Source organism: Pelophylax lessonae (genome assembly GCF_965119305.1).
Source record: "Pelophylax lessonae genome assembly, chromosome: 10".
In the NCBI taxonomy this organism is placed as follows: Eukaryota; Metazoa; Chordata; class Amphibia; order Anura; family Ranidae; genus Pelophylax; species Pelophylax lessonae.
In genome coordinates this window covers 175,244,740-175,272,679 of record NC_138777.1, presented here as the reverse complement: position 1 = coordinate 175,272,679, position 27,940 = coordinate 175,244,740, and the positions used below count along the sequence as shown (strand labels likewise).

The window sequence follows — 27,940 nt, the reverse complement described above, 5'->3', positions numbered from 1 at the left end:
AGGGATTGTATATGTTGAGCAGGTGGAGAGTGGAGATACTCTCCCAATCAGTCTTTAATCAGAGCAAGACCTACAGTCATTGATAGTTACTGGATGTTTTATACCCATCTGCTCCCTGTTCAGACTAGAGATCGACCCATTATCGGCAAAGCCGATATATCGAGGGCCGATCTGTACTTTTCCCAATATATCGGAATCGGCCCCTGAGGTTACCGATATTTTGCCGATATTTCGGGAAAGTGCATTTACCGGAGTGATGCCTGCAGCTAGAGGCATCCCCCGGTACCGATGGTCGGCTGTCTAGTAATGACAACCAATGCGGCTGAGAAGCCGTTCGGCTGTCATTACAAGGAGCGGGAGGGGACGCCCCCCCTCCCGCCGCCTTCCGTGGCTCGACTGGGTCTCCCGTCCCACCGGGAGACCCCGGAAACCATCCTGCACGGCTACCAAAGAGAAAACTCGATCAAAGCCGCATTTGGCTCTAATCGGGTCTCCGTGTAAAAACCCGGAAGTGATGTCATGACGTCACTTCCGGGTACTCGGCGCCAAATTCAAAAAAATGACAGCATTCAAAACAGCCAAACTTGGCATTTTGAATGCTTTAAAGTGCAGAGGAGGGGTTTTGGGGTACAAGAGTACCTGTAAAAAAAATAAAAATTTTTAATGTACGAAAATATCGGCCGATACCGATATGCGATGACCAAAATATCGGTTTCGGCAATAAAAAAAACGATATCGTTCGATCACTAGTTCAGACCTACAATCACACAGCCTGGGAGAGGAAAGACTTCCAACATCAACTTTGGGGCTCTGAGATGTTTTGTGACCAAATGCAAAGAGCTGCAATGAAAGTCAATGCTAGGAAATCTATCTTGGTAAAGAAATCTGAATGATAAGGATTATTTTTAAAGTGATTGTAAAGTCAAAAATTTGGGCCTGATTTGTCCCTAAAATGGTAACAGGGACGCAGCAGACGACTGCTGTGAGCCGGGGCGGAATTAGGAGGAAACCCAGCCTTACTTTGTTACTGGATATCAGGTTAGCAGGGGTAGCCCAAAAAGCAATATAAATCAAGTTCCCATTAACAAAGTCAAACTAAATCATAGTATACACAGACAATAATTTTTTTTTTTTTTAGTAAGTAAAAAAACAGGGGTTCAGCTGCCTGCTTTACTTTTACTCTTAAAACCTTAAATGGCTGATTATTTCACTCAAAATAAACTGTTGGTGGCTTTTTAAGTTCAGCTAGACTTGCTTTTAAAATACCATAATGTGTGTTAACATTTTATTAATGTGTATGCTTAATTTAATTTAGGATGCAGTGGGGAAGGATTTGAAGCCCTGTCAGATTTTGCTTCTATCCAGGGCTGCGTTGGAGAGTTTTCTGCTCACTTTTTATTGGTTGAACTAGATGGACTTGTGTCTTTTTTCAACCAGACTAACTCTGTAACTTTCCATCCTGGTGATTACTGTTTCAGATAGGCAGTGAGAAAATCTCTAACAAGAACGCGAAATTTTTTTTTTTTTTTTTTGGTAGAGTAGGGGAAGGGTAGAACCTCTAACAACTTATTTCTAGCTGTGTCCTTGAAGCAAACTTTACTTTCCTTCCTGTCTGGTAAGTGAGGGGAAATCTCCCCCCGGATAGCAGTAAAATCTGATATGGGTTCTAATCCTTTCCCCACTCCATACAAATCTAATATAAAAAAAAAAAAGCTTTGGGTGGACTTACACTTTAAATGATGTCTTGTCAATTCATGTTAAATAACCTATGAACCATTAATAACAAATCAGATTTCACCTGTGGGTAGTTTTATGAAATCAGACTGATGAAACAATGAACCTGATTGATCTACCATACACCATTGCTCTTAGCATCATAAATAAACCTCTGTGTGATGTGCTTTTAATTGATATGCATATATGTAAAGATCTTCAAAGACAACTATGATCAGAGTTTCAATGATTAAAAAAAAAAAAATCCCATTCATGGGGAATTTAACATAGATTTTCCAAAGCGTGTTTTGGGTCAGACTTCTTCTAAGCCAAAGAAACCCAACTTGGTCCTAGCGCTCTGGGGTTGCATGTTTTAAGGATCTGAGGGACTGTATCCTTTCCAATTGATAATAAAAAGTGGAATATCTCTTCAATGGAGATAAACAAATGATATGTCAAAGGCAAAGTGCATAACTTTCCTGTATCCTGCTTAGCATAGGTATTGGATCGTTATTCATATAAGATAACTGGGTAAGAGTTTTCTAGGTTAATTGCAGCTTCTAATTTCCCAGTATGAGTCCCTTTAAAGTGACGAAGATTTTCCTTATTTTTAGAAGGCACTTTTACCATTACACAATAGAAAGAAAATTGACAGTGCATTTGTATGGGTATGTCATTGTACAGCTGTTTCCCAAGTGGTGGCTCAGATTAGATCGTTCATCTAACGTAAAGCAGAACTAAACCCATAGTTTTAACTGTTTCCCAAAACAGTTATATTCAAAGTACACCTCTGGTGATAACTCTCACAGTTGCTTGTATTCTTCCCTCAAATGGCCGGTGTCCTAGCTGATCACATGTGCAGCACCGTGACAACTAGAGGCTAAGATGATGTCCTCTTGAGCTGTAAAGGAAAGGAGGATTTAGCTCCACTTTAATATGACGCAGATGTTATCTCCATTGGTTGGGGTTCTAGCCAGTGTTTTTTTAATATTAGTTTGCTTTGTTTGAAATGCAGCCAAAGTGGCTCCCAGAGAAAGAAAACTTTGTCATGGTTCAACATACGAACTGCATAGCTTGATGAGATAAGTCCTACTCATTGTTCTTCTGTTTTCCCAGAGCTCTGGGCCTGACTTTGCCCTTCAGAAAAAGGCTCTTGAAGAAGCTGTCGCTGAGGTTATGAGGTAAATATATTCCAATAAAATAAAGGATCCATAGCTGCTTGCCAGCATAATATTTCACTTTAGGGTTCTCCGATAAGATGGCATCAGTTATGCTGTCTATCACAGGACTGAAGTCAGTGGATGCTGTCTTCCCGTATTCGAGAAAGAGATTTTGGGTTTCACAGATATATTCCTCACCATACTCTTGGAGAAGTTCATTGGGTAAATTGGAGAGCAATTTCTTGTGCTGATTCTCCCAATGGCTTTTGTCATCATGTGCACCTGGTGCCAAAGAAAAAAAAAAGTAGTCACACATTTATGTAAAACGATTTGAAATAAATGCATTAACCACTTCACCCCCGCAAGGTTTATACCCCTTCATGACCAAGCCATTTTTAGCGATACGGCACTGCATCACTTTAACTGACAATTGCGCGGACGTGTGCCACTGTACCCAAAAACAATGTGGGTCCTTTTTTCCCCACAAATAGAGCCCCTTTTTTTTTGGTGAAATTTGATCACCTCTGGCTTTTTTTTTATTTAATTTTTTTGCGCTATAAACAGAAAAATACTAACAAGTTTGAAAAAAAAAAAATATATTTTTACTTTGTTCTAAAACCTACCCCAAAAAAAAATAAAAAAATAAAATTTCTTCAAAAAAATGTAGGCCAATATGTATTCTGCTACATATTTTTGGTATAAGTGTATATTGATTGGTTTGCACAAAAGTTATAGTGTCTACAAACTTTTGGGATATTTTTATGGAATTTGTATTTATTTTTTTTACTAGTAATGGCAGCGATCAGTGATTTTTAGCGGGACTGCAACATTGCGGCAGACCAATTGGACACCTAACTGACACTTTTGACTCTTTTTTGAGGACCAGTGACACTAATACAGCAATCAGTGCTAAAAAAAAAGCACTGTCACTGTACTGATGACATTGGCAGGGAAGGGGTTAACATCAGGGGCAATCAAAGCGTGAAGTGTGCTCATAGGGAGTGCTTTTTAACTGTGTAGGGGATGGTTTACCTGGAGAAAGACAGAGATCTGTGTTTTTGCTTAGCAGAAACACAAGATCCCCATTTTCCGCTCTATCAGCATAGTGATCTGCCTTGTACATAGGATAACTGCTGTTCTGCGCCTCCTGCGAATGATCGGCAGGTCCCAGCGGATATCCAGTTTGCTGGACCCGCTAATTGGCTCCCACTGTGTCAAACCACAGCAGGAGCGGGTCTCTGGCAGCACGTACATGCTCCCTAGACCCTTGGCACGTACGTGATTTCATGCAGGAAAGCCGCCCTGACGCAGTATATCTGCATGGGGTGGTCCATATAAATTAACTGGCTACCATAATCGCTGAAATTATTTGCAAACAAAAAGCAGTAGCTATATCCTAGGTAAAATACAGACACACACAAAGTAATTATTACAATTAATGCGTTCTCTTGAAAAGCTCTCCCTTATTCATTTGCAAGTTTAAAGGGTTAGTTCACCTTTACCAAAAACTGCCTATGCAGATAAGGAGCATCTGTAGATAAAAACAAACTGTGCAGCTTTGAATAAATCTGAATATTGCTCTTGCTGTAGGTGTAGGCCATTTATGTCCCCTATGAAATCTTACCTGGAAGCTCTCCAGATGGCGCTATAAAGTTGCCAAGGGAGGCCCAGCTATCACTGTTCATGTTCACCATCACAGAAATGAGCTCTCAAACTCAGAGCTACTGCATCAGGGGAGATAAAGCGCTTGTGAGGGGGTTTGAATTAGAGACAGAGCTCACCCTTATGATGAAGATGAACAGTAATAGCTGAGCCTCTCTAAGCAAAGTCCTTGCAACATCCTGGGCTTTTTCAGGTGAGGCTTCATGAGGTACACAAATGGTCTACACCTATATCAAGAGCATTAGTTAACTTTAGTCAAAACAGTTTGTTTCCATCTACAGACATCCCTTATCTGCATAGGCAGTTTTTTTGGCAAAAGTGAACTATGATTTAAACGCTTTCAAGCTTACCTTTGTTATAGGACTTGTTTACACTACCTGCAGAGGAAAACAAGATATTTTCCTGTGAAGTCTGGTGTCCAAGCTGTAGGACTTGAGGGGACAATGCCTTGCGTTTTTATAACACAAGGCACAATTTTCCTTTTTTTTTTTTTTTGTAACACAAAATTACATTTCATTTATTTCTTTACACCACAGCTCATCAGTCACTGGAACAGTAAAGAGGAAGGCTGGGTTCACACTTATGCAAATTGGATGTGGTTTTCCAAGCATCAAATTCGCATGACAGGAGAGTGTGGCCGTCTCTTAATGTTGCCAGTTCACATACCTCCCAGGCGGCTGTGGAGCGCACTGAAGAAGGGACATGTGTGTCTTTGGCTCCATTTCAGGTCTGAATTCAGGCAAAAATTCAGACCTGATGCACCCCTGAAATGGTGAACATGAACAAACCGGACCCCCCGCTGCAAGCCGCTCCACAACTAGTGTGAACCCGGCCGAAAAGTCTTCCAGTGGGCACACTTATTTTGGTTAGAGAGAATTTTCCTCACTTTTCTACTAGAAAAAGTTTTGGCCTTAGATATCATACTTTTGACGTTTGCCTCATAGTCTGCTCAGAGCACATGGATCCTGCACTAAATGTTGGTGGATCCCCAGTTTGGATGAGCTGTCTTTCCAGCTGACAGACATCATAAATAGTTTTATTTTCCTGGTGCCATAGCTTTTATTATTTTATATTGACAGTGACAGAAATTTTCTTTGTACATAAAATTCTTGAAATCCCCGTTGAGTCTACTGGATACACATGCTTTGTTCATACTGAAATCTAATTGAGTAAATTTAAATACAACAAACATTACAGTATTTCAAAATAAGTAGAAAAATTTATGGAAATTTTGTTAAGCTTAAATGATGCCCTCATATACATGTCTGAATTCAAATAGAAATGTTTTAGAAAAATAAGCTCTTACTACTAACAGATGAACAGTAATAATAACTAGGGAAAGCCAAATGACAAAAAATGGTATATCAGATGGTTTTACTGATAAAAGAAAATAGCTTAAGGACAGGAAATTGTCTGCTGGATAGTAACACACATTAAATGTCAATTGTGTTGCTCATGATAAAAAACATTGGTCAGAACAAACTCAGTTTTTAATAACCAGGTCTAATGAATGAAAGCCAAATGGAAAATGGACATTTCACCTTGCTCTATGTCTAGATCACATCGATCCCTTGTGTTCTACCAGACCAATTATGTTGTCTGGACAGTTTGTCAGTTGCTTGTTTTGGATGTTAAGGTTATCCAAGTACAGTAATGACTCTTGTATGCAGAATCAAAACTGCCGAGGATCTCAAATAGATAAAAACTCCAAATGATGGTCATATTACACTGCATTACATATGTTTCTTTGGTCAACCAACAAATTGGAAGATCGGTGTTTGAGTGGATGCAACTAACTCTAGAGCTGTGACAAGTAATCTTCATAGTGTAAAAAAATAGATATTCTATCCAAAGCTATAGAAAAACAAAATAAGGAAGGGTTATTAAAAAAGGATCATGGAGTTGGGAAAAAAAACATTTATATTCACCTAGGTTGATGCAGCATCGACCTAATGCTGCATCTCTACACCCACCCCCCCCCCCCCAAACCCCAACCCCCAGCTCTGCACTGAATACTGAGCAAACACTGCTGATCGCTCAGTTCTCCCTTCCACTCTGATTAGAGAGCAGTGACTGTCAGTGACCACCTCTCTGCTCTGCCCCTCCAGTGCTCACTGAAGCACTGGGCTGGGGAGGGGGTGGGAGCGGCTGGCTCAGTCTCCCCTCGGCTTGCTGAGAGGCTGTATTTAGGAGTAATCAGACCCCCCCCCCCCCCAGGAGACTATACAATAGACTTGTTTTTTTTCTGCAGTTAAATATCAATTGCAATAATTTGTAGGATATATAGTTTGGCATTATATTATCAAAATGCAAAAATTCTTTATATCACACAGTTGGAACAGAGACCTATGTAGATCAGACAGGTTTTCAAATAAAAATTCAGTAATCTATGAAGCTAACAGTTTACTAATTTTGGAAATAAAATAATGTTCTTACTTAGAGGAAAGTTATACTGAGAAAATATGAAGTCTGTCTTTGACTTCCTATTGGAGATGCCTGCTGCCTGGTTATCATGCTTCCTGACGTCACTCCAACTTTCAAATCTGATGCTTGTTCCAAGTCAGTGACAACAATGACTCAATCCAGAGGTAACGGGCAACCAGTATTCTGTAGAAGTAGTTCATTTTGGCAGCCTTCATATTTCTTTCATCACTTTACATAAGGTCTGACTGAATATGTGCGTTGTGTGTGTATCTGTGTAATATGTGTGTTTATGTCATTCATGGAGCCAGTAAAGAACAGAGATGCCACTCCTGTGCTGGGCCCAGGGGAAAAGAACCACCAGCTTCTGGCATACTGATTTGTAGTGCAGTATGTGGAAGAAGTTATGATGCTCTGTCATAACAATTATGTGTAACAGTCATGTGTCATTGAGAAATTAGACTATTTGTCATGCAATTTTTCCTTTTCGCTACAAGGTGGAGATGGGGAGATGCTGACTTGTTTATCCAGAAAACTCCCGGGACACAGAAAAAAAGGGGGGTTTCAGGAAGTGAAGAGTTGGCTGGGGTGATTTTTCAGAGAAAGAGAGAGCCTGAGTCAGCATAAACCCACAGCTATTTGGGGGATCTCCTGGGTCTGCAGCGAGTTACCGGGGCCATTGTGGTGAAAGGACGAGTCGTGGGGTGTCATCTCCAGAGTCCAGAGACGGAGGGAGGCCACATAATTGGAAGCTACTACAGTGTGGGAAAGCAGTTCTGGGACCTGGAAAATTCTGATAGACAGAGCCACTGCCGGGACGCTGTCTTTGCCATGCTGCCTGCCAGAGTCACCCTAAGGAATCTAGACTGATCGGAGGGTCATCTAACAAAGTGTTACTGGGACTGGTGGAGTGCGGCCACTACTTGCTACCACTAGGGATTAAAGCCACTAGGAGTCACTTAACCAATGACCCCAGTAGGCCAATACAAGAAATCCATCCCCCCGCATCTTTAAAATGCAGCGAAATCGCTGATACCTAGATTCTGGAAACAAACTAATATCCCTACTCTATGACAATGGCTGCAAACAGTAGACCATATATACCATATGGAAGATCTTACATACGAATTTAGAGATCAAGAGAGATTTAGAGATCAAGCCCCCATTTCGCAAAAGATATGGGCCTGTTGGTTTGCCTTTACGTTTTCCTATGCTTACGTGGAGATTATGTCTCGGCCTAAGTGATAATCTTTGAACACAAATACTATTACCTCTATCCTAATTTAATCCCATGAGGCATGCTTTCAAATCCTCTCCCCCCCCCCTTTCTTTTCTGAACTTTTTTCTTTTTCTGTTTTTTCTTCCCCTCCACAACCTCTTTTGGGACTTAGGCTCTATGCCTTTTATTAAACATGCCTAAGGGATGTTTTCAGATCTACGCCAAAGCTAATGCTAGAGTATATTTGTCCTGAACAGCCACAGATGATTTCGACATTCTAAACTAGTGAGCTGTATTTGGTTCATAATGTTGTTCATACTGTAATGACATCTTTTTGCATTGCCTATATTCTTTTATCTAAAAAAACACTTATTGAACAAAAAAAAAACAATGACTCCATAGCTCTAATACTACCTGCAGGCCTTACTGACGGCTGCAACGCACGCCAATGAGCTCCAATGAAATTTAGGACTAAGGACTGCCCCTAGTTGTAACAGCCTTGAAGCTCTATCTGCTGACCAGTTAAGGTGGTATCCTGCCCGTCTATTAATTTCAGTGCACTCAGAACCAGTATATAGCTTCTATCATTCTGAACGCATTTAGAGTTATTCTACATTGTGTAGTGGAATGGACACTGAGAAAATGGTTTGGATTTCTTCAGATGGGACAGTAATATTTGTTCACAATAACACAGGAAGACTGCTTCACACAGTCAGAATCATAGCAGATGCTAATGTCATCAACTCAACTACCTGTCTTCCACACAATGTTAAATATGCTGATTTACTCACCTATTGTTGATTGAATCACTGTCATCTATTAGTCACTGGTGGAAAAGTTGAATACTGTTTGTGTTGGTTGTTCTTTAGAAATGTTAATTATATTTCTGTACACAATTTCATCTGCATATGATAATGTAATCAGGCACCTGACTTGGTGTGGTAATTCGATCAGGAGGGGGGTGCTTCCCTGTGCTGTATATATTGTGTGTGAGACTGTTTAATAAAGTTTAGGATAAAAAAGAATCTTAGAATCTGGTTGACCCTAGTAAGTAGCTGAACTTTGTGTATACATTTATCCTTTGGAGCAAGACGTCATATTCCCTATATATAATTAATATGTGTATGTTTTAATGTTGGTTTATAGATCATAATTTTATTCGGCTCCTGATGAGCGGCCGTGAGCCACGAAACGTGTAGAGCCTAGAAGATATGAAGCCAGATCAATTGAAGACTGATTACATGTTGTTTATATATATATAATGTGCTGACCCAAATATTATTCATTTATTGAATTTATGGAAAATGCCTTTATATGAATTTATGTATTGCATGTACAGTTCTTGATCTGTGTATGTCTTTTTTATATTATTGTACCCTCTATGAAATACTCATTAAATAATATATACCAATATTTTTGATATTCTATATCGTTTTCGATATTCACTAACATGACTGACCTCACTTAAAGTTCCAACGCCCCCTATTGCTCCCCCTAATTCCTCCTTATTTTCATATGTTTAATAAAGTTGTTGACTCCTAGAACTGTGTGCCGTCCAGTTACTGGGGTGATTTTGCCTTGGATATGTTAGTACTTCCTCAGCTTCAAGGATTATACAGTGGAGATACCTAGGCTGGGTATTGGAGCTCCGCTACACATTTATTTTAGCTAATGATATAGAAGTGTACTATTCTTTTTTTTTTTTTTTTTGTTCTTTCCCCTTTTCTACTTGGTTATAGTCCTTTACCCTGTTTAGCAGTCTGTGTCTGCATTTGCCTGATCTGTTGTTTAATTTTGTTGAAATCGCCATTTATGCTAATCTGCATTAATAGATTAAGCAAGTTATATCTAACCTGATGTGTGTTGTTTTTTTTTTCTACTGGCAATACCTCACAGCTAGGTGAAGGGTATTTTACATTTGTGGTATTACTTGAGCTTGCAGAAGGTGTGTCAGAGGGGCTGGAACAAGGAACTCAAAGTTACCAAGCGGCTCCTTCGGGGGTGGCGCTACATACGTATCTGTTTTTAGTATTAGGTTATTGATGCTCTGATGTATACTGATGTCATAGTGCTGTGCCAGTACAACTTATTTATTATGTGATACTTTCCCTTTCATTTCTCTCTTGTTTTATGCTACTTAGTACAGTTCTAGTTGACCTTCCCTGCTTTTCTCAGTTTTAGTTCATTGCAAAGACAGGGCTTAGAAAGTCATTTTTACACTTCAGAAGTCTAGATAAAACATCCGCTGTACTGCAGTGAAGTAAAATGATTTAGTTTCTGTCTTCTTTTACAGTTACTCTACCTATGAATTATGCAAAGTCAGCAAGTGGCCATGCTGTCCAGCCAGACTGGATCTAAGAAGGTATATGCATGTATCGGCATTTGAAACCGAATAGGTTATAAAATCCTAGTGGATACAAACCAGTTTTGTAGGATCCTGGCTGTATCACGCTGACTTTAACTCCCCAAGGCATCAACTCATGGCGGAATGTGTCCATTACTCGGCTTAGAGCAGCTTTGGAGGAACCATACGCAGCCAAGAACGGGAATGAATGCTCACCTGTCAAAAAGAAGATTATGTTTTATTTAACAAATGGTTACTAAAGGTATAAACATTGGATTAAATAAAAGTAGGTTTGGCATAGATTATCCAAACAGATCCTAGCTATCATTTTTGCGGGTTGCTCTGGACAAAACACTTTCTTTTCCTTTTATACACAAGACCCACTGCAGATTCAAATGAACACCATAAATCTGCTTCACTAAGTTAAAAAAAATCATTAAAACCAATATATTTTTCCATCATGCTAAAATAGTTAAAAAAACAATACCTCCTTCTTTCATACAAGTGTTTGTCTTATAGGAGCATAATGAAACCAAGTAATGCTTATCAATGATGTTGGGTATCTCTGGCCATTTATGGGTACTCGTTATTTTTTTGTAATAAACCACATATATTTATCACTCGCCACAAATTCATGAGACCAGCTGCACAGCCTAGAAACCACAACACTGTTGGTGAACAGACACAATGATTGCTCTTTTAACAAACATTTTCATAGCTTGTAATATTCACTCAGCGGGTACCGTGACAGCTGTAATGAAAAGCTTTAAATGGTGTGATGACAAAAATGGACTCTGTGGTTTAATTATATACTTGGGAGAAAACATTTAAGAACTCTTTTTCCACATGAATGGCTCATAAAATGTGATGAGTTCTGCATCCATGTCATGATAGTCAAAATAGTCTTATCGAACCAACGTGTTTAATTGCTTTATATTTATTTTAAAAAAATCTTTTAAATGTCAATGTTGCTAATAAAATTGTTTTTTAAACATCTGAGATAACACCTTGAATGGAGGATAAGCGGGTTTTCAAGTTATTAAAGTAGGTGTTACAGTTAGTTCAAATGTGGGTCTGATTTGTACTGATATATATATATATATATATATATATATATATATATATATATGGCTTTCCAACTGGCGAGTAATTTAGCTTTATAACCTAAAGTCTTTATAGCTGTTATAACGCTTAATAACCATTGATCTCTTTCCAGTGTTCATTTATGAGTAACATGTACATATCCAGGCAGTCCCCAAGTTACAAACAAGATAGGGTCTGTAGTTTTTTTTTTTTGTCTGAAGTTGAATTTGTACGTAAGTTGAAACAGGCACATTTCTTAAAGCGGAGTTCCACCCTCAGAATCATTTTTTAAACAAAAATAGCCCATTAATATTAATACATCTCGCTTGACAAAACCGCCATTTGCATATTTATGAGTTGAATAGTGTATTTGTTAAGTGAAAATCTTATTTTTAAAATTGCTGCCTGTGCGTTGTCATCTTTACTAAGGGCATCTAAAGCCACAGTGTAAGACTTAGTGACCTTCTTCCTGCTTGCTGTTCATTCTGGCTACCCAGAATGCAGCAGGCAATCTCGCACATGGGCAGTACTATGCTTTAGGCATAGTACAGGTTGCTATAGAGACATCGGCTGAGGAGGAAGTCGCTACCCTCTATATCCCTTCCCCGCCTCCCGGAAGACACAAGTGCAGGAGACAGAGAGAGAGAAAGAGTCAGACATAGAGACACACTTTAATATTCTAGTCAGAGTTCCCCTTTAATATTCCAGTCAGAGTTCCCCTTTAATGTTCCAGCCAGAGTTCCCCTTTAATGTTCCAGTCAGAGTTCCCCTTTAATATTCATATGTTACATCCGTGTCCCCATGAGAGCTCTCTTTTACATCGGTGTCCCCGTGCGGTGAGAGTTCCCCTTTAATGTGCCCCGAGCTATGTGACTGTTCTGTAATCAGATAATATTCCCGCCATTTGTCACTATGAATCTCACATAAGACTCAGCCGTACAGCGATAGTGCAGATAGTACAGAGCGAGGCAGAATCTGGCATTAGATTCTTTCCCCTCTGCTCTCTGTCTATCGTCGGATAATGCATCCGACAAACTGCCCCGCCCCGCCTCCTCTCAGCGAGCTCTACGGGATGTAATGCTTTCAGTCACTGAGAGGAGGCGGGGCGGAGCACGGACTGAATGCAATACATCCCTGAGAACTGGAAATCACACGAGATTTCGTCACTATTGGCAAAAATAGCAGTGCTACCCTTCTTAAAGATGGCGCCAGACGCGATTGACTCCGCCTCTCATGCGTCATTTCCGGTTTGGAAATAACTCGATGTGAGGAGAGGCCGGCCACCCACGTCACTGCCCAATGCCCATTGCCTCCTGGGAGTGATTACAAACAGCTCCCATGAAGCAATGCAGAACAGGAAGTGACGACGGCAGCCACGGCTGAGGAGGGGCGAGGAAGGAGGAAGTGCACATTAAAATGCCCTAAAAAGAAGGTAAGGAACACCCAAAAAAAATGCCCAATTGTTTAAGTGAAACTCCAGGCCAAAATTTTTTTTTTTTTTACGTTTTTTTGGATAGCATAGGGAGGATTAACACCCCTGTAAGGTTTGTTTTGCTGTCTGTGCCCCTGTTCAGAAGATTTCATCTCACTTACTGTCCCTGTGACAATTGGATTTTGAACATTGTGGGTTGTTGTGGAAACAAGGATTGGTGATAAAGCTTCAGTGGAGATACCTTTTTCCAATGAGAACTCTCCTAGGAGCTGTTTATTAATCTGAAAGGAATTATGATGGAATGGTACCTACCAGCTGGGCTACCAATGGTCACAATTCGTCCTTTAGAACTACGTAACATGGGTAACAAAGCTTTGGTGATCTCCAGGGTCCCAAAGAAATTCACTTCCATGCAGCCTCTGTATGTGGACATGAGTGACAGCTCAGCATCTCCAAAGTGAACACAATATCCAGCATTGTTAACCAGCGCCCACAGCCCTAAACCGAAAGGTAAAAAAAATGCATGTTAAAACATATCAACCATAGAGAACAAAACAGCTTGAGGAGTGATTGTCCAGCTCCATCACTTCTCATGTCTTCTGTTGGTAGCAATTTAGGAATAAATAGATGCTGAAAGAGTACCATACAAAGTAATAATGCTGGGACTTGTCAATCAGATTTTTTTTTTAATGGGGAAAAAAATGCTGAAAAATAGGTTTACAATCTACTTCACATATATATTTCATCTTAAAAATGCTTAGTTGCCTGGGCCTTATGATGAATACTTGGCTTCATTAATTTCTAGGTCAACGACAAGTAAGCAGAGCAATAGCAATAGTAATTCTGAGTCATTCTAAAGTGAACCTATTGCAAAATTTTAAAAAGTGGAAAAATATTTCCCTGTAAAGAAGAGATGTTATACCTACTCCTCCCACCACCCACACCACGAATCTTCACTTTCTTCAAGAGATATGGTGCAACTCACCCGACACACTTCCAGTGTTGAATTCCTTGTCCCTCGATGTGGTTTTTTCCACCTGGCCCCTATGTCACTAGAAGGCACAGTAGTGACAAGGTGTAATGTTCTGGTACCTTTGGGTACCCTAATTACTCTTTCATAAGTGTATGCGCCCCACCATTCTCTTTTGGTAAGGTGCGCATACACCTTTAAGACTGATGCTGTCATCACTGAGCGCCGGACTGGATGGCTATTTAGATCGCCGGCTCTCACTCACATGTGTTCGTTCAAACTGCTTTGTGCCTTGATGCTAACCTGTCTTGAAGCTCTCATGCTTGCAAGCATACCTCGCTGTCGGAACCACGCTGCGCTGATCCCTGTATCCCGCTACCGGATCATCCGCTCTTGCCGAACCTCTCCTCTGCTACATTGCTATTAGTGATAAGTACCCCACAGGGGAAACCTCTATAACCTTTATACTAAAGCTTACACTATCTAGTTCTGCATACTAAGGACTATTACTACATCTGCATTATCTAAGATTGCTAGCTCTTGAGCCTACTACCACCTGTTCTTGCACTGGGTTGATCTCTCTTGTATGTCCACCTGCTACTCTGTCATCTGCTACCATACATGATTGCTAAACCTATCTGCATCCCATCTGCTACTATCTTACTTTCAAGAACATTTCCTTTCAAGTGTCTGTCATCTACCATCTCTACCCAACCTGTCTCTTCAGCCTATCATCACTGTGTTACTATATACATAAGTCACTCTAGGAAACATCTTATTGAGTGTGTGTATTTACTTGCTGAATTGAGATCATCCACACATGATGAGTCATTGAGAGTTGGGAATGGTGTCTCAGCGTTTCTCTACATGACTACTGAAGTGGAATATTTCTGCAGCTGAAAATCCACATCATACGTAAAACGCAGGAGCGTTACACAAGGGCCCCTGGTTGGTGAGGGACCAGAAATGTAATACATCTGCAAGTGTGTCACATGAAAAGGATCCTCTAGGTGTCATAGCTTATGAAGGAGCCAGGATCTGTGGCCTTGACAAGTAAGTATAGTATATGACAGGGTCACTTTAATAGCTGGGCAATAAGCAGGTCTTTTTTCTCAGAGAATAGGCGCGGGAACTCCCTCTTCTGAGTCACCCCTTGTTTCCGCCCCCTACCCACCTACAAGCGCTGTCCCTTAATTCCACCCCCTACCCACCTCCAAGTCCCATCCTTTTTATGGAATGCAGAAGTATCATTTTGTGGTGCTAGGTAATTTGTATGGAATTTGCTAATGATAAAAAGAAAAGCAGTAAAATTCCCTGCAGCAAGGAAGAATATTCCCCCCCAGTAATGGTAGCCACCATCTTTCTCCTAAATATGGTTTCCTTTAAGCAAGTCATTTATTGCTATATTTAGGTCAGACAAATTTGAAATGGTAAATTCTAAAATACTTTAAATCCCAGCTTCAGGAAACCTTAGAATCTTCTCTTGCACCCACACTGCAAAAGTTTACCCTTAGGGAACAGAAAAATATTGTCAAATTTCCTAGGCATAAACGGGTGGTTAACCAGTGCAGGTGCAACTCTACTGCAAGCAAGCATTTTAAGGTTTCCCGAAGTTCAGTTTTAAACAATAAAAAGATTTGTGAAACATCATGAAGCTATACATTTTCGCATAAAAAAAAAAAAAAAGATAAAAGATCTATTTCTATTTTTAAGTTTTATTAAATTTTCCAATATACCAAATGAAGTTTATTCAAACAGGCTCTTGCTTGTAAAATATACAATACCCCAATTAAACCTCCCACCGCCCCCCTTGCTCCCGGACACTCCTCTCCTCAAACTTGTGTTTATTCTCTATCTTTCTTTTTCCAAACTATCCTGTTTTAGATACTCCTTAACTCGGTATATTTCTTTAATTGCTTAAACTCTATCCATCCTCCCCAGATTTTTAGAAATTTTTCGATTTAATTTTCCCCATAATGGTAAAGTTCTTCCATATTATACCTTTTTTTCTTTCGTGTAGGTGACACGTCTTTATTTTGAAAAAATAAGCACAGATGCAATCAATCATCGTCTCCGACCATACACTAACCTAACTCACTTTTTATGCACCTCTACCCTAAGAAGGATAGTGGATGTGAAAGTTCATTATGGCTTGCTAGGCTGTGGAAGAGGCTCAGAAAAAAAGCACAAGAAGGTCCCCATTTCCACCAGTCTTTGAGTTTCTGAGAGCATCATTGCTGTGCTAGATGGTGATAACAAGCACTTCTGACTTACTAGGAAATCTTAATCCATCTACAATAGTCATGGCAAGTCATGGTGTTCAGTGGAACACATTCTAGGTGTCTCTTGGCTTTAAAGGAATTTAAAGTAGATGGCAAATACACAAATTCAAAAATAGGGAACAGTGCAATAAGAACAGCCCTTGCAACCAATCGTTAAAAAACAAAACAAAAAAAAAAAACATTGTTTTAATTGTTTTTTTGTCATGTCAAATGTTTAGGTATACCTTGATCTGTTGTCTTCCTATCTGGGCTGTGTCTACTGACATTCCTATATCACCACTATTCGGTGTAAGATGTAACTGTGTCGGCTGGATTTACGATCTGATAACAAATTTGGGGTGATTGCCAGTGTGTTGACATCAAAATCGACAGGACTAAGGAGATGAGGATCAGAGGGGTGACAATGCTGCTGCGAATTCAGCATCATCATAATATCATTGATGGCTCACCACAACCACAGGAAATAAAGAATTTACACAAGCACTCGCAGGATCAACAGATATAAATTCTTAACAAAAAGATAACTAAAACAAAACATTACAATGGTTTGTATACTAATTGAGGCACGTATATTTGGGAAGATTTTTGTTTTTTGGTGAAGTTCCAATGTTGAATGTTTCAGCAGATCGTCTGAAACAAGTGCCAGACTGGAGTTTTCGTCTTGAAAAGCAGTTCGTGCCCATGATTGTTTTACCTTACCCCCTTGCTTATTACTTCCGTACAGGGGCCAAATTTAAACAGTGTGTATAAAAACAGAAGTGTATGTAAGTAAATGTATACAGATGCCATGTTAAGACTTTCTTTCCAGCCTGTTTGCCATCCAAAAAAACATTGGTCATTACTTTAAAGTAGTCACAAAGCAATGACTGGTAAATGCATAATGTACAGTAGTATAGACTGCCCATAAAAATTCTGAATTATAAAAAAATTCTTTTAAATAGAGTTAGGTGGGGGGTAGCTGTCTTGAATATGAAATAAATATATTTTAGAAGGTAGATTTTAGAGGAAAATCAGAATGGTCAAATTGTCATACCAATAGTTCACCTACTGGTATGTACTGTAGTATAGTATGCAAACATTTGTATCAGAGGTAATGGACAATCAGAGCATGAACAAATGTTGATCACCAAGCCAATTTTTTTTGTACATTTTTCTTGAAACATCATTTGTACACCAGACCATTACATAAGAAATATACATAAGAAATATTACATAAGAAACAATCCTCTGCAAACAGTAAATGTATTAAAATGTAACAACTCCCTTACCCCTATCCTAATTGAATGGATTTTTATATGGCTTTCCAACTGGCGTGTGACTTAGCTTTATTACCTAAGGTCGACATAAGTCACTATACCTGTTAAAACGCTTAATAACAAGGAGGCATGAAACCCTTTTATTATACTTCACTCTAAGATCAATTGAAATAGTGGTTGTCAATGCCAAAAGACAAACTGTGGGTCAATATAGAAATTGAGATCACAAAGGAACATAACCTTTTTGCATTAGTAAGGGCATATATTCTTCAACCAAAGATTAATATCTCGTAATTTTATTCTATTATAAGCTCACTATCTGCCAGGAGATATTTATTAAGACAAAGGCTTTTCAAAGTGTTAAAATTGTTGATATTCCTCTGCAGGAGTACGCACATTGTATTCCCGATGTTTTAGTGATAATTGGATTCAACAAGGGTATCATCAAATTTGCCACCCCCAGTTCTAATGTAGAGAAATGCATAATAACCCAGATATCTAAATTTAATAAAACACATATAACCAGCAGATTTAAAATCCCTCAAAAAATTTAGGAATTTCTCACAAGCTTTAAGAGAACCACAGAAAGAGGTATTTCCTACTTTTACACATGGTTAACCGAACATAATATGAATGAGAAAAACTCTTATACTGTGTATTCAAATGGGAAGCAGAACTTGATTGTTTCTCCTGGTCACAATAGCAACATGCTATACATTGTAATAATAAATCATCTGCATAAATAGATGGTATTTACCACCCTATAGATTATCTAAGATCTTCCTTTCGTGTGATTCCACGTGTTAGAGATGTGAATGCCAAATAGGAACCCTACATCATATTTTTTGGAGTTGTAAAAATATTCAGAGTTTCTGGAATTCCATATCATCATTTACTGTATATTGTCCCTCATGTGTATTTTAACTAGTGATCGACCGATATTGTTTTTTTTATTACCGATACCGATATTTTGGTCATCGCATATTGGTATCTGCCGATATTTTCGGACATTTAAATTTTTTTTTTATACAGGTACTCTTGTACAGCGATCTGGGGGTCCCCAAACCCCTCCTCTGCACTTAAAAGCATTCAAAACGGCAAGTTTAGCTGTTTTGAATGCTGTTATTTTTTTTAATTTGGCGCGGAGTACCCGGAAGTGATGTCAAGACATCACTTCCAGGTTTTTACATGTAGACTGGATCAGAGCCGAATGCGGCTTTGATCGGGTTTTTGGCGGCCGTGCAGGTAGGATGCCTGGGTCTCCCGGTGGGAAGGGCGACCCGGGCGAGCCGCGAAAGGCGGCAGGAGGGGTGGATGTCCCCTCCTGGTCCTTGTAATGACAGCCGAGCGGCTTCTCAGCCGCATCGGTTGTGATTACAAGACAGCCGACCGTCGGCTATGGACGCCGGTACTGGGATGATGCCTCTAGCTGCAGGCATCACTCCGGAACAGCACTTTCACGAAATATCCGCAATATCGGTAACCTCAGGGGCTGATTCCAATATATATCTGGGAAAGTGCAGATCGGCCCTCGATAATTGGTCAATCCCTAATTTTAACCCCCCTTACACCAGCAATGGCACTCTTGATTTAAAATATTGACTTATACCCAATGCAACTTAGAACTATTGTTATAAAAGTACCTATTGCTGCTAGACTTACTGTACAATCTTAACTCTGGAAATCTAACTTTACACTCAATCTATCCAAGGTTATAGATAGATTGAATACTCAGGGTAACTTTGAACTCATACTTGTATATATGAATTATAATCTTAATATATTTAAAGAGAAAAATTAATATGGCAAGTATGGACCCCAAAGCTTGTAAACAACTTGGAGAGCTTGGCAAAACATGATACAATTTATTTTTTCATCTTTCTGTTATTTGTGATGAGGAATCTTCTACCAATTAGGAATTTTTCCTGAATAGGTGTGACATTACTTGTTAATCGAATGAACAGTATATTTCTTAACAATGGATTTACCTGTTACAGTGTGAGCCCTGTTGGGGTAATGGGTATTTACCTTGACATTATTGCTCTTTATTGAAACTAACATGACACTTACAACTATTATTGTCTTGGAATGTGCCTAATAACCATTGATCCCCTTCCATTGTTGATTTTTGGGTAACATGTACATATATGATAGTTTGTCCCTTAGGCCTATTTTCCTTGTCTTTCCATTTTGGGGGGCCCTAATGTATCCCGCTTCTCAGTGATTCTTCGGTACAAGAATTGTTTCCTTTTTGGCCCATTAAGTGATGGCATCTATGAAGTTTTTTAATTGTTACGGCTTTATACTGGATTTTTTGCTGTGTTTTTCCCACAAATGTCAGCGAATAAGCTCTATATGGATGTAGCACCTTGCATTGCTATTATACTGTGTGATTTGCATATAATTATTGATATGTACTTTATTTCAGATATTTTTTTCTCCACACTACACCCCTGAAGAAAGAGTCTGAAGCATGTCGGGTGTTCCTCTACCTACTAGGCCCTCAAGAGGCCATATGCATGCAAAGAGAGAATGTGGAATAACTATAACACATAAATGCATAATCAGGGCATACACCAATGGTTTCACTCATCTCCATATAGTTAAAGCCATAAGATTTTTATTATTGTAATTTTGAGTGTTATAAATAAAGTTATAAATAAAGTTTTGCAAAACAGGACATCATACTGTGTTTACCAATGAAGTCCCATAGGGATTGCTGTTTGTTTGTGTAGACTATAGTTAGGGATGGTGGTGAACTCTATTCTCTGATGAAAATCTGGAAACTGGTAGGGGAACAGAAGATTTATTCTATATGTAGGTACAGTATGATCTTAAAAAAACTGCAGAAAATCAATATTATAACATATATAGACTTTTTTAATGAATTATTTTAACAGCCAAAATGTTTCCCCTCCACTTCAATCAGCTTTCTATATTTGTCTTTTGTGTTGCTGTATATGCTAAGAATCTTGGATACACGCTTGCAAAGTCTGGTTTAGTTATCTTAAGCAAGTTAGTGTAGCATGCAAAAAAATAATGCATAAAGACCTAAAAATATAATCGGGTTGCATGATTAAAGATAATGTGTCCTCAGAGAGGTTGTATTTCCCAGATTGGAGATCCAGGGTATTCTCTGGATAAAAATCTGTGCCACTATGTTTTGCATTTAAACATTAAACGAAATAAAGTAAATCATTAGGGAAGATGATATGAAAGATTACTAGTCCTCAGTAGAAGCCTGCCAAGCAGAAGTAATCTGTAACTTCTATCATGTGCTATGGTAACTGGCAATGGTCCATATTTATTGAAGTGTCTGAAATGACCAATGTGTAATGACTAACAAAATGAGAATGATAACAGAAGGTTATCCGAAGCTCTATAGAAAGCTCCCACCCACCCCCAGAATTAGATCATTTACAAAAATTATCACCTTTATTCACTATCTTTTCATTTGATGTCTCTGGGCCCTGGGGGCTATTTGGTTTGCTTCTTGTTTTGTCTTTTCATTTAATTTTAATCGCACATCATTGATACTTTTTTTGCTTTATTGCTCACTTTAACATACTCTGAGCATCAGATACATACTTTTTGAACTCAGGCTCACTTCTAGTTGATACCCTTACCCCCTGCACAGTATTATACTCCATTTACTGATTGCTGATATTACTATTCGTTTACACTTTAGAAATTAGTCTGATGCATAGATATGTCTCTTATAGCTATCACCGTAGATGCCACACTATGTTGGTTTGTGCTTGAATATGGCCCTGTTTGTCCTGCCGGACCCTCTTGGATCCCAGGCCCACAGCTCCCGGGATAGACATTCCCAGCGGCAGCCAATGGAACATAAGCATGCAATTTCTTTTTACCAGATTTGTATAGGCTCATTGGTGGCGCCTTAGTGTAGAAATTATATACCGCAAACCCCTAAGAAAGTGAACGGTTCACAAAATGCGTCAGGCTACCAGGATGCATTTTTATACCTACCATGGATTGTTTTATGGAATACTGAACTTGACCATGAATATATATCTGTTTGATAATATGGTACTTGTCTAACGTGTTTACTTGCTGACATTGTATGTTCCAATAAACTTGCATTTTATATTTCATCATTGGGAGTGTCGCACCTCATTTAAAGTTCCAAGGACAAACCTTTGAATCTTTCTATGTTATTTAGGGATGGAGATGCGTCATGGGGTGCATCAGGCCATATTTTATTGTTGTATCATTTGCAAAAAGTGTTGGCCTCTGGAAGATTTAAACCCCTTCAAAAGAAGGCCATTTTTTGAGATACGGCACTGTTACTTTATCTGACAATTGTTTGATTATGCAATGCTGTACCCAGATGAAATTTGTCATTTTTTCCCACAAATAGAGATTTCTTTTGGTGGTATTTGATCACCACTGGGTTTTTTAATTTGTTGCGCTATAAAAAATTTTGAAGAAAAAAAAAATGTTTCTCTTTCGTTAATTGACAGACACAGCTCCTGATTTTCATAACCATTGGGTTATACTGCCCCCTAGGAGTAGGACACTAGGCAGAAAAATATTTTTTTTGCTGTTCCCACCCCTCATGTTTCACACTGCTTTGGGAAGTCTCAATAGTTTTAAAGATCAGGAGCTGTGTCCGTCAACGAACGAAAAAGAAAATGGGATTTTTGACTTACCATAAAATACATTTCTCTGATGTACATTGACGGACACAGCACCCACCCCTCTGTAGAGTTGTAATTCTCCTGACACTGCTTGTAACAAAACTGAGTACCTATAGCAGGAGAGGGAGTATACCCCCTGGGACTTCCCAAAGGCATAGCCAGATTCTATTTCTGCCTAGTGTCCTACTCCTTCAGGGGGCAGTATAACCCAGTGGTTATGAAGATCAGGAGTTGTGTCCGTCAATGAACATCAGAGAAATGGATTTTACGGTAAGTCAAAAATCAAATTTTTTACTTTCTGCTGTATAATATATCCTATAAAAAAAAATCCTTTTTGGAAAAAAATAAAAAAAAAATAGATTTTTTTCATAAATTTAGGCTAATATGTATTCTGCTACATATTTTTGGTATAAAAAAAAATCCAATAAGCATATCTTAATTGGTTTGTGCAAAAGTTATAGCGTCTACAAACTATGGTATACATACTGGCATTTTTATTTATTTTATTTTTATACTATTAATAGCAGTGATCAGCGACTTATAGCAGGACTGCGATATTGTGGCAGACAATCTGACACTTTTGACACTTTGTGGGGACCAGTGACACTAATACAGTGATCAGTGCTAAAAATATGCACTGCCACTGTACTTATGACACTGGCTGGGTAGTGGTTAAACATCTAGTGCGATCAAAGGGTTAAATGTGTGGCTAACCAGTGTTTTTGTGTACAGTGTGTGCTATTTTCACTAAGGGATGTGAGGGATTTTAGAAAATACATCACATCCCCGCTGTCAGGACGGAGATCTGTATTGTATACATATGTATGCAGGGCTCCATCCATCCTCTCTCCTCGACAATCAGCGAGGGCTGGTGGGCATACATTGGTCAGCACCCGCTGATCGGGTTCTGCTGTGACTAATCACAGCGAAACTGGTATGCCAGCAGCACACGTGTGCGTTCCCTACCCGGAGGTGCAGAATCACGTGTATATACGTGATTCTGCACATATTTACTGCTACAGGTGGTCAGCAAGCGGTTAAAAAGTTGTTGAGAAAAAAAAATTACGTATCTTGGTCTCAGCTCCCAATGCTTCCAAGTAGACATCTACACGCCTCACCGCTGCCTCTGGGAAAGCTGAAAAATCCTGTTAGACTACACCCCTGCAATGGAGGAATTCCCATGGGGTGAAGCTTTGGCGCTGAGGTAAGTATTTTTTCTCTTTACCAGCTTTGTTTTTAAATGCCTTTGTAGGCAATCTGATTTGGGGGGGCTGGAGGATTTAGATGGAAAGTCTTTAAAGAAGATGCTCTGATGAGTCTTTTAGAGTGAATCTTCCATAAAATTCCTGCAGTCACTCTCATTCCCGTCTGCTAGAGCCAAATGACTACCACTCATGCAAAGTTTTGGGATTTCTGGGAAATTTGAAATGTTGCCTGCTTTTCCACATCCAATCTGGAACTGTAAACACATATTATATTGAGAGTGATGGATGTTGCTTTAAAGAAGCCATTACCATACTCCAGGATTTGGGTTTTTTATTTTTTTTTTATAAGCACTGATTGAAATGGTTGAAAGATTCCAGCCAGCTATTCCATTGACACATTTAATACTAGCAGAACTAAACCAGTGCTTTCAGAGCTTCAAAGTACCTGATGAAAGCTTGTAAAAGCTTTTTCAATACCTGCTATACACATTGCTCTTCAGAGTAGCACGTACAAACTGAAGGTAGGTCAACACGTATGAATCTAATGGTTAAAGTATTTTTCCTCAATCTTTTGATTAGTATTCGTGCATCAAGTGGGCTTCTGGTGCAATGTTTAATGCTAGAGCAAATTCACATACCAGTTTCATGTGTCTGCTCCTTTGCCACTTGCTGGGCTCTCTTGATGTCCTCGGGTTTTGTCAGATCCATTTGAATGATTGTCAGGCGATCTGAACACCTCTTCTGGAGATCTTTGGCCCCTGGGCTCTTAAGATCCAACACGGTTGCAATCACCTTGAAGCCCATCTCATCCATTCTCTGAGCAGCTGCCTTTCCAAATCCAGAATCGCATCCTGAATGAAAAGTAAATGCGTCTGTTAGAAAATTTGTGGCATTATATGCTTTCTATAAACATGATGCCATGTAGAGGTTGTCTGCCTTTTATGTTTCAATCAAAGCGACCCTGCCATTACTTTTTTATTTTTGTTCTGCTGTGGCAAGAATCAAACTCATCATAGGCCCAATTAATCAACATTTTGAGCACTTTACATATTGCACACTCCTCAATGAGCTTGCAATCTAAGGTTTCTATCTCACATGCATACAGTACATACACATTTTAGTGCCAGTTTACCTGCCATCCTGTCTTTGGAATGTGGAAGGAAATGGGGGCACCCTGAGGAAACCCAAACAAGCACCGGGAGAACATACAAATTTATTCCCATAGTGTCCTGATTGAGATTCAAACTGAGAACCGTAGGGCTGCAAGGCATAAAGTGATCAACACTAATCCACTGCGCTGCCCATATTAATTGTTTGACTTGCCACTCACCAGACAGGTAACTATTCAACTTTTTTCTTTGACAAGGCGTTTAAGTTTTTTATGGCATCCATAGCAATATGGTAATCTTAACTTAGCTTTAGTTTATGTTCCTTATCCTAAACATAAACAGACAGTGCAGTGCTAATCTTAGATAATAAGACCAGTAAGTTAGATATGCATAATCAATAATGTATGACAAAACATGTAAATCATACAAAAAAGTCCATAAATAATTGAAAAAAGTAATTCCCAAAGTGCAATCCAGCAGAAAGAAGGTAGATAACACCAGCATTTCCAGAAGAACCATATACAGAAAAAAGGGTGACTGGAAGACAAGAAACTTCACACCCTTCGTGGTATAAGGTAATCTCCTTACCAGATAACAATGACCACTAAATTATAGGAGGTCTAAATGGGCAATCAAACGATTAAGCCAATCAATCGTCCAAAAGACATGGGTGCATTAGGGACTAGCCATCAGCCAACTCATTAAACATGGAAAGCAAAAGACAAAAAGTGCTCCCATAGTGTAATAAAGATATACCATTTAATCAGGCTAAAAAGTAATGCACTTACAGCAAATCATAAAGGTACAGGCATAAAATCATATGCTGCGGCGTTCCTGTAGAATTCATTCCAAAATCCCGGCTTCTGAGAGGGATCGTTAATTCACAAATTAGAAACGAGGAACTTGATGTCCTCGCCACCATAGGCCACGCCCTATATGTTTCGTCATACGTGACGTCGTCGTTGGTCTAAAAGTGCATTACTTTTTAGCCTGATTAAATGGTATAGCTTTATTACACTATGGGAGCGCTTTTTGTCTTTTGCTTTCCATGTCTCAAGAGTTGGCTGATGGCTGGCCCCTAATGCATCCATGTCTTTTGGACGGTTGATTGGCTTTTTTTTTTAAGGTCCTTATGTTGTTATTTGTGAATGTAGTGTTATTTCTGTGAAGTCTTTAATAAAAGTGATTGTTATACTACAATCCATTGTCTGTCTTTGCATTATCATCATCATCATCACTAACAGTTAAGGCTTGTGCTCCATTTTTTTTTGGGGGGGGGTGGCAAACCAACCCCCCCCCCCCCACCGGGTCTGCACTTACCTCATCCAGGTCGCAGGTGGCTTCCCTCAATTCTCCTCCCAGCCAATCCGGTCTTAATACCGCTTCCCCTCCTGATTGGTCGGGAGGAGAAGTAGGAAGACAATAGCAAATGTTGTTTCACTAATGTCACAAGTGGGTTGGCTGGGGTCGCAGTGCTCTGCGCCCCAAACCCAACCTTTTTGAAGCCATATAGAGCCTCAGGCTTTAAACATGTACTTTAAAAAAAAAAAAAAGCTTGTAGAAATCTATGCATCTGGCGCCCCACATGGAGATTAGGGGGACGGCCGTCGCTGTAAACATACTGAAAAACCTTAAATAATCTGAAGTACAGCATATTGCATGGGTAACCAATACCCTGACTGGGTGTCAGAATTTACCATTACACTACTGCTTTCTACGCCTTGGAGAATAATTGTACTGAGGCAACCTGCATGAACTTCTTTCACAAAAGAAATCAAAAGCAAAATTTGGCAGAGATTAAAACTTTTTTTAAATTTTATTAGAAAACAAAGAAAAATCTTGGGCTGTGTCCTATTATATGTGGGAATCTCAGCTGGGCTCAGTGAATGATTACATGCGAGCAGCCGGGAGCTGTCAGCCTCCCATTCGCAAGTGTGAATGGGGTCCTATAAATCACTATATTGTGCCTGTAAGCAGTGTAAATGCAACACCAAAACACTCAGTAAGATTAGAAAGACAGGGTTGGCAATTTATAGAAGAGTTTAACAAGAACTGCCCTGTCAACACTCAAGATAGATTTGAGTTTGGCAGTAATACAACCCTCTTGCCCTGAGACATTTTTTTATTATTACGGCAATTGTTTTTTATTTGGGGGAGGGGTTATACTATATAATCTAATAAATGTTTATTGAATTTACCAATATCAGTGTTCCATGAGAGATAGTAAAGTATTAGATACTCTTTGGGATCCAGGATTCTACAGTTAAAATAATGATTCATCAAACAGTAAAGTCCTCCAGTACTGACGCTTTCTCATCCTAGCAGTATTTAACTATAAGTAGACACTTCTCTATAAAAATCACAGTATGACAGAAGAAGAAACACAAAAGAAACATTACGACAAATTTTATTGGGATTGTTAAAGCTACAGTTTCATCTGCTAAAAGTAAAATTTACTAGCAAGTTTGGAGGCACAATGTAAGTCAATAAAAAAAAAACTTTTTTTTTCGAATGTCCAGCATTGCAGTACATTGATCATAGCAGGTCGCTCATTTGACACCTCCTCAATTCAGGAAAGGCATTTTCAGTGAATGCAAGGCTTTCTTTGATTGGAGAAAGGGAGATCATGACATCCATTGACCTGCTGCAGTCAGAACTACAAGCCTCTGTGCTGGACGCTCAGAAATTACAGTATTGCAGGGGCTGAATGATAGTAAAAGGTTTACCAAATGGAACAGCAACAAACAGGTAAAGAAAGTCTCCCTACATCAGTGATGGCAAACCTTGGCACCCCAGATGTTTTGGAACTACATTTCCCATGATGCTCATACACTATGCAGTGTAGTTAAGCTTCATGGGAAATGTAGTTCCAAAACATCTGGGGTGCCAAGGTTCGCCATCACTGCCCTACATCCACACATCCGTGTTGTCCTTGGAATGAGTGTATAAGTGTATGAGCGGCAACCTCAGCCTGGACTCCCAGCAAATAAAGCCCCAACCCAACTCCTTTTTTTTTGTCCACTCCTCTGAGCTTAGTCATGGGTATGAAGATCCCAGGCATGTGGGGGATTATTTATGCATCATAGGCCATCACTCAAATATGCAGAGTTCAGATTTAAAACTTTAACTAGGATGTTGATGAGAGGAGGAACCAGGAAAAGCAAAATATTTTGGGAAGAGTAAATTCCCTAGCTCAACCCCCTCCCTCCATTCACGTCAGTGCCCACTGCTGTTCTGAGCATGTCTAGTTACTTTCTAACCTCCTATATAGCTGTGCTGTAGCTGGGGAGGAGAAAAAGAGGAGAGAAGGAGAATACTATAGAAAAGTAGTCTCCAAATTGCTGCCCTTATCCAGCCCTTGAGGCATCATTCCTGCCACTGACACTAATAATGGAGCATAATTCCTGCCACTGACAACATAAA

At 39.3% G+C, this 27,940-nt stretch overlaps 1 protein-coding gene across 1 annotated transcript in view; it reads right to left on the bottom strand.

Moving 5' to 3' along the window:
- Positions 1–2,666: 2,666 nt before the first annotated feature.
- HSD11B2 (hydroxysteroid 11-beta dehydrogenase 2) overlaps positions 2,667–27,940 on the bottom strand; it is a 70,515-nt gene continuing 45,241 nt past the window's right edge. The window contains exons 2-5 of the mRNA XM_082269657.1: positions 24,047–24,259; positions 13,347–13,532; positions 10,598–10,735; positions 2,667–3,155 (exon numbers count right to left, since the gene is read on the bottom strand). Coding sequence (XP_082125783.1) covers positions 2,803–3,155; positions 10,598–10,735; positions 13,347–13,532; positions 24,047–24,259 — 890 coding nt within the window. The 3' untranslated portion in view covers positions 2,667–2,802. The remainder of the gene's footprint in view (positions 3,156–10,597; positions 10,736–13,346; positions 13,533–24,046; positions 24,260–27,940) is intronic.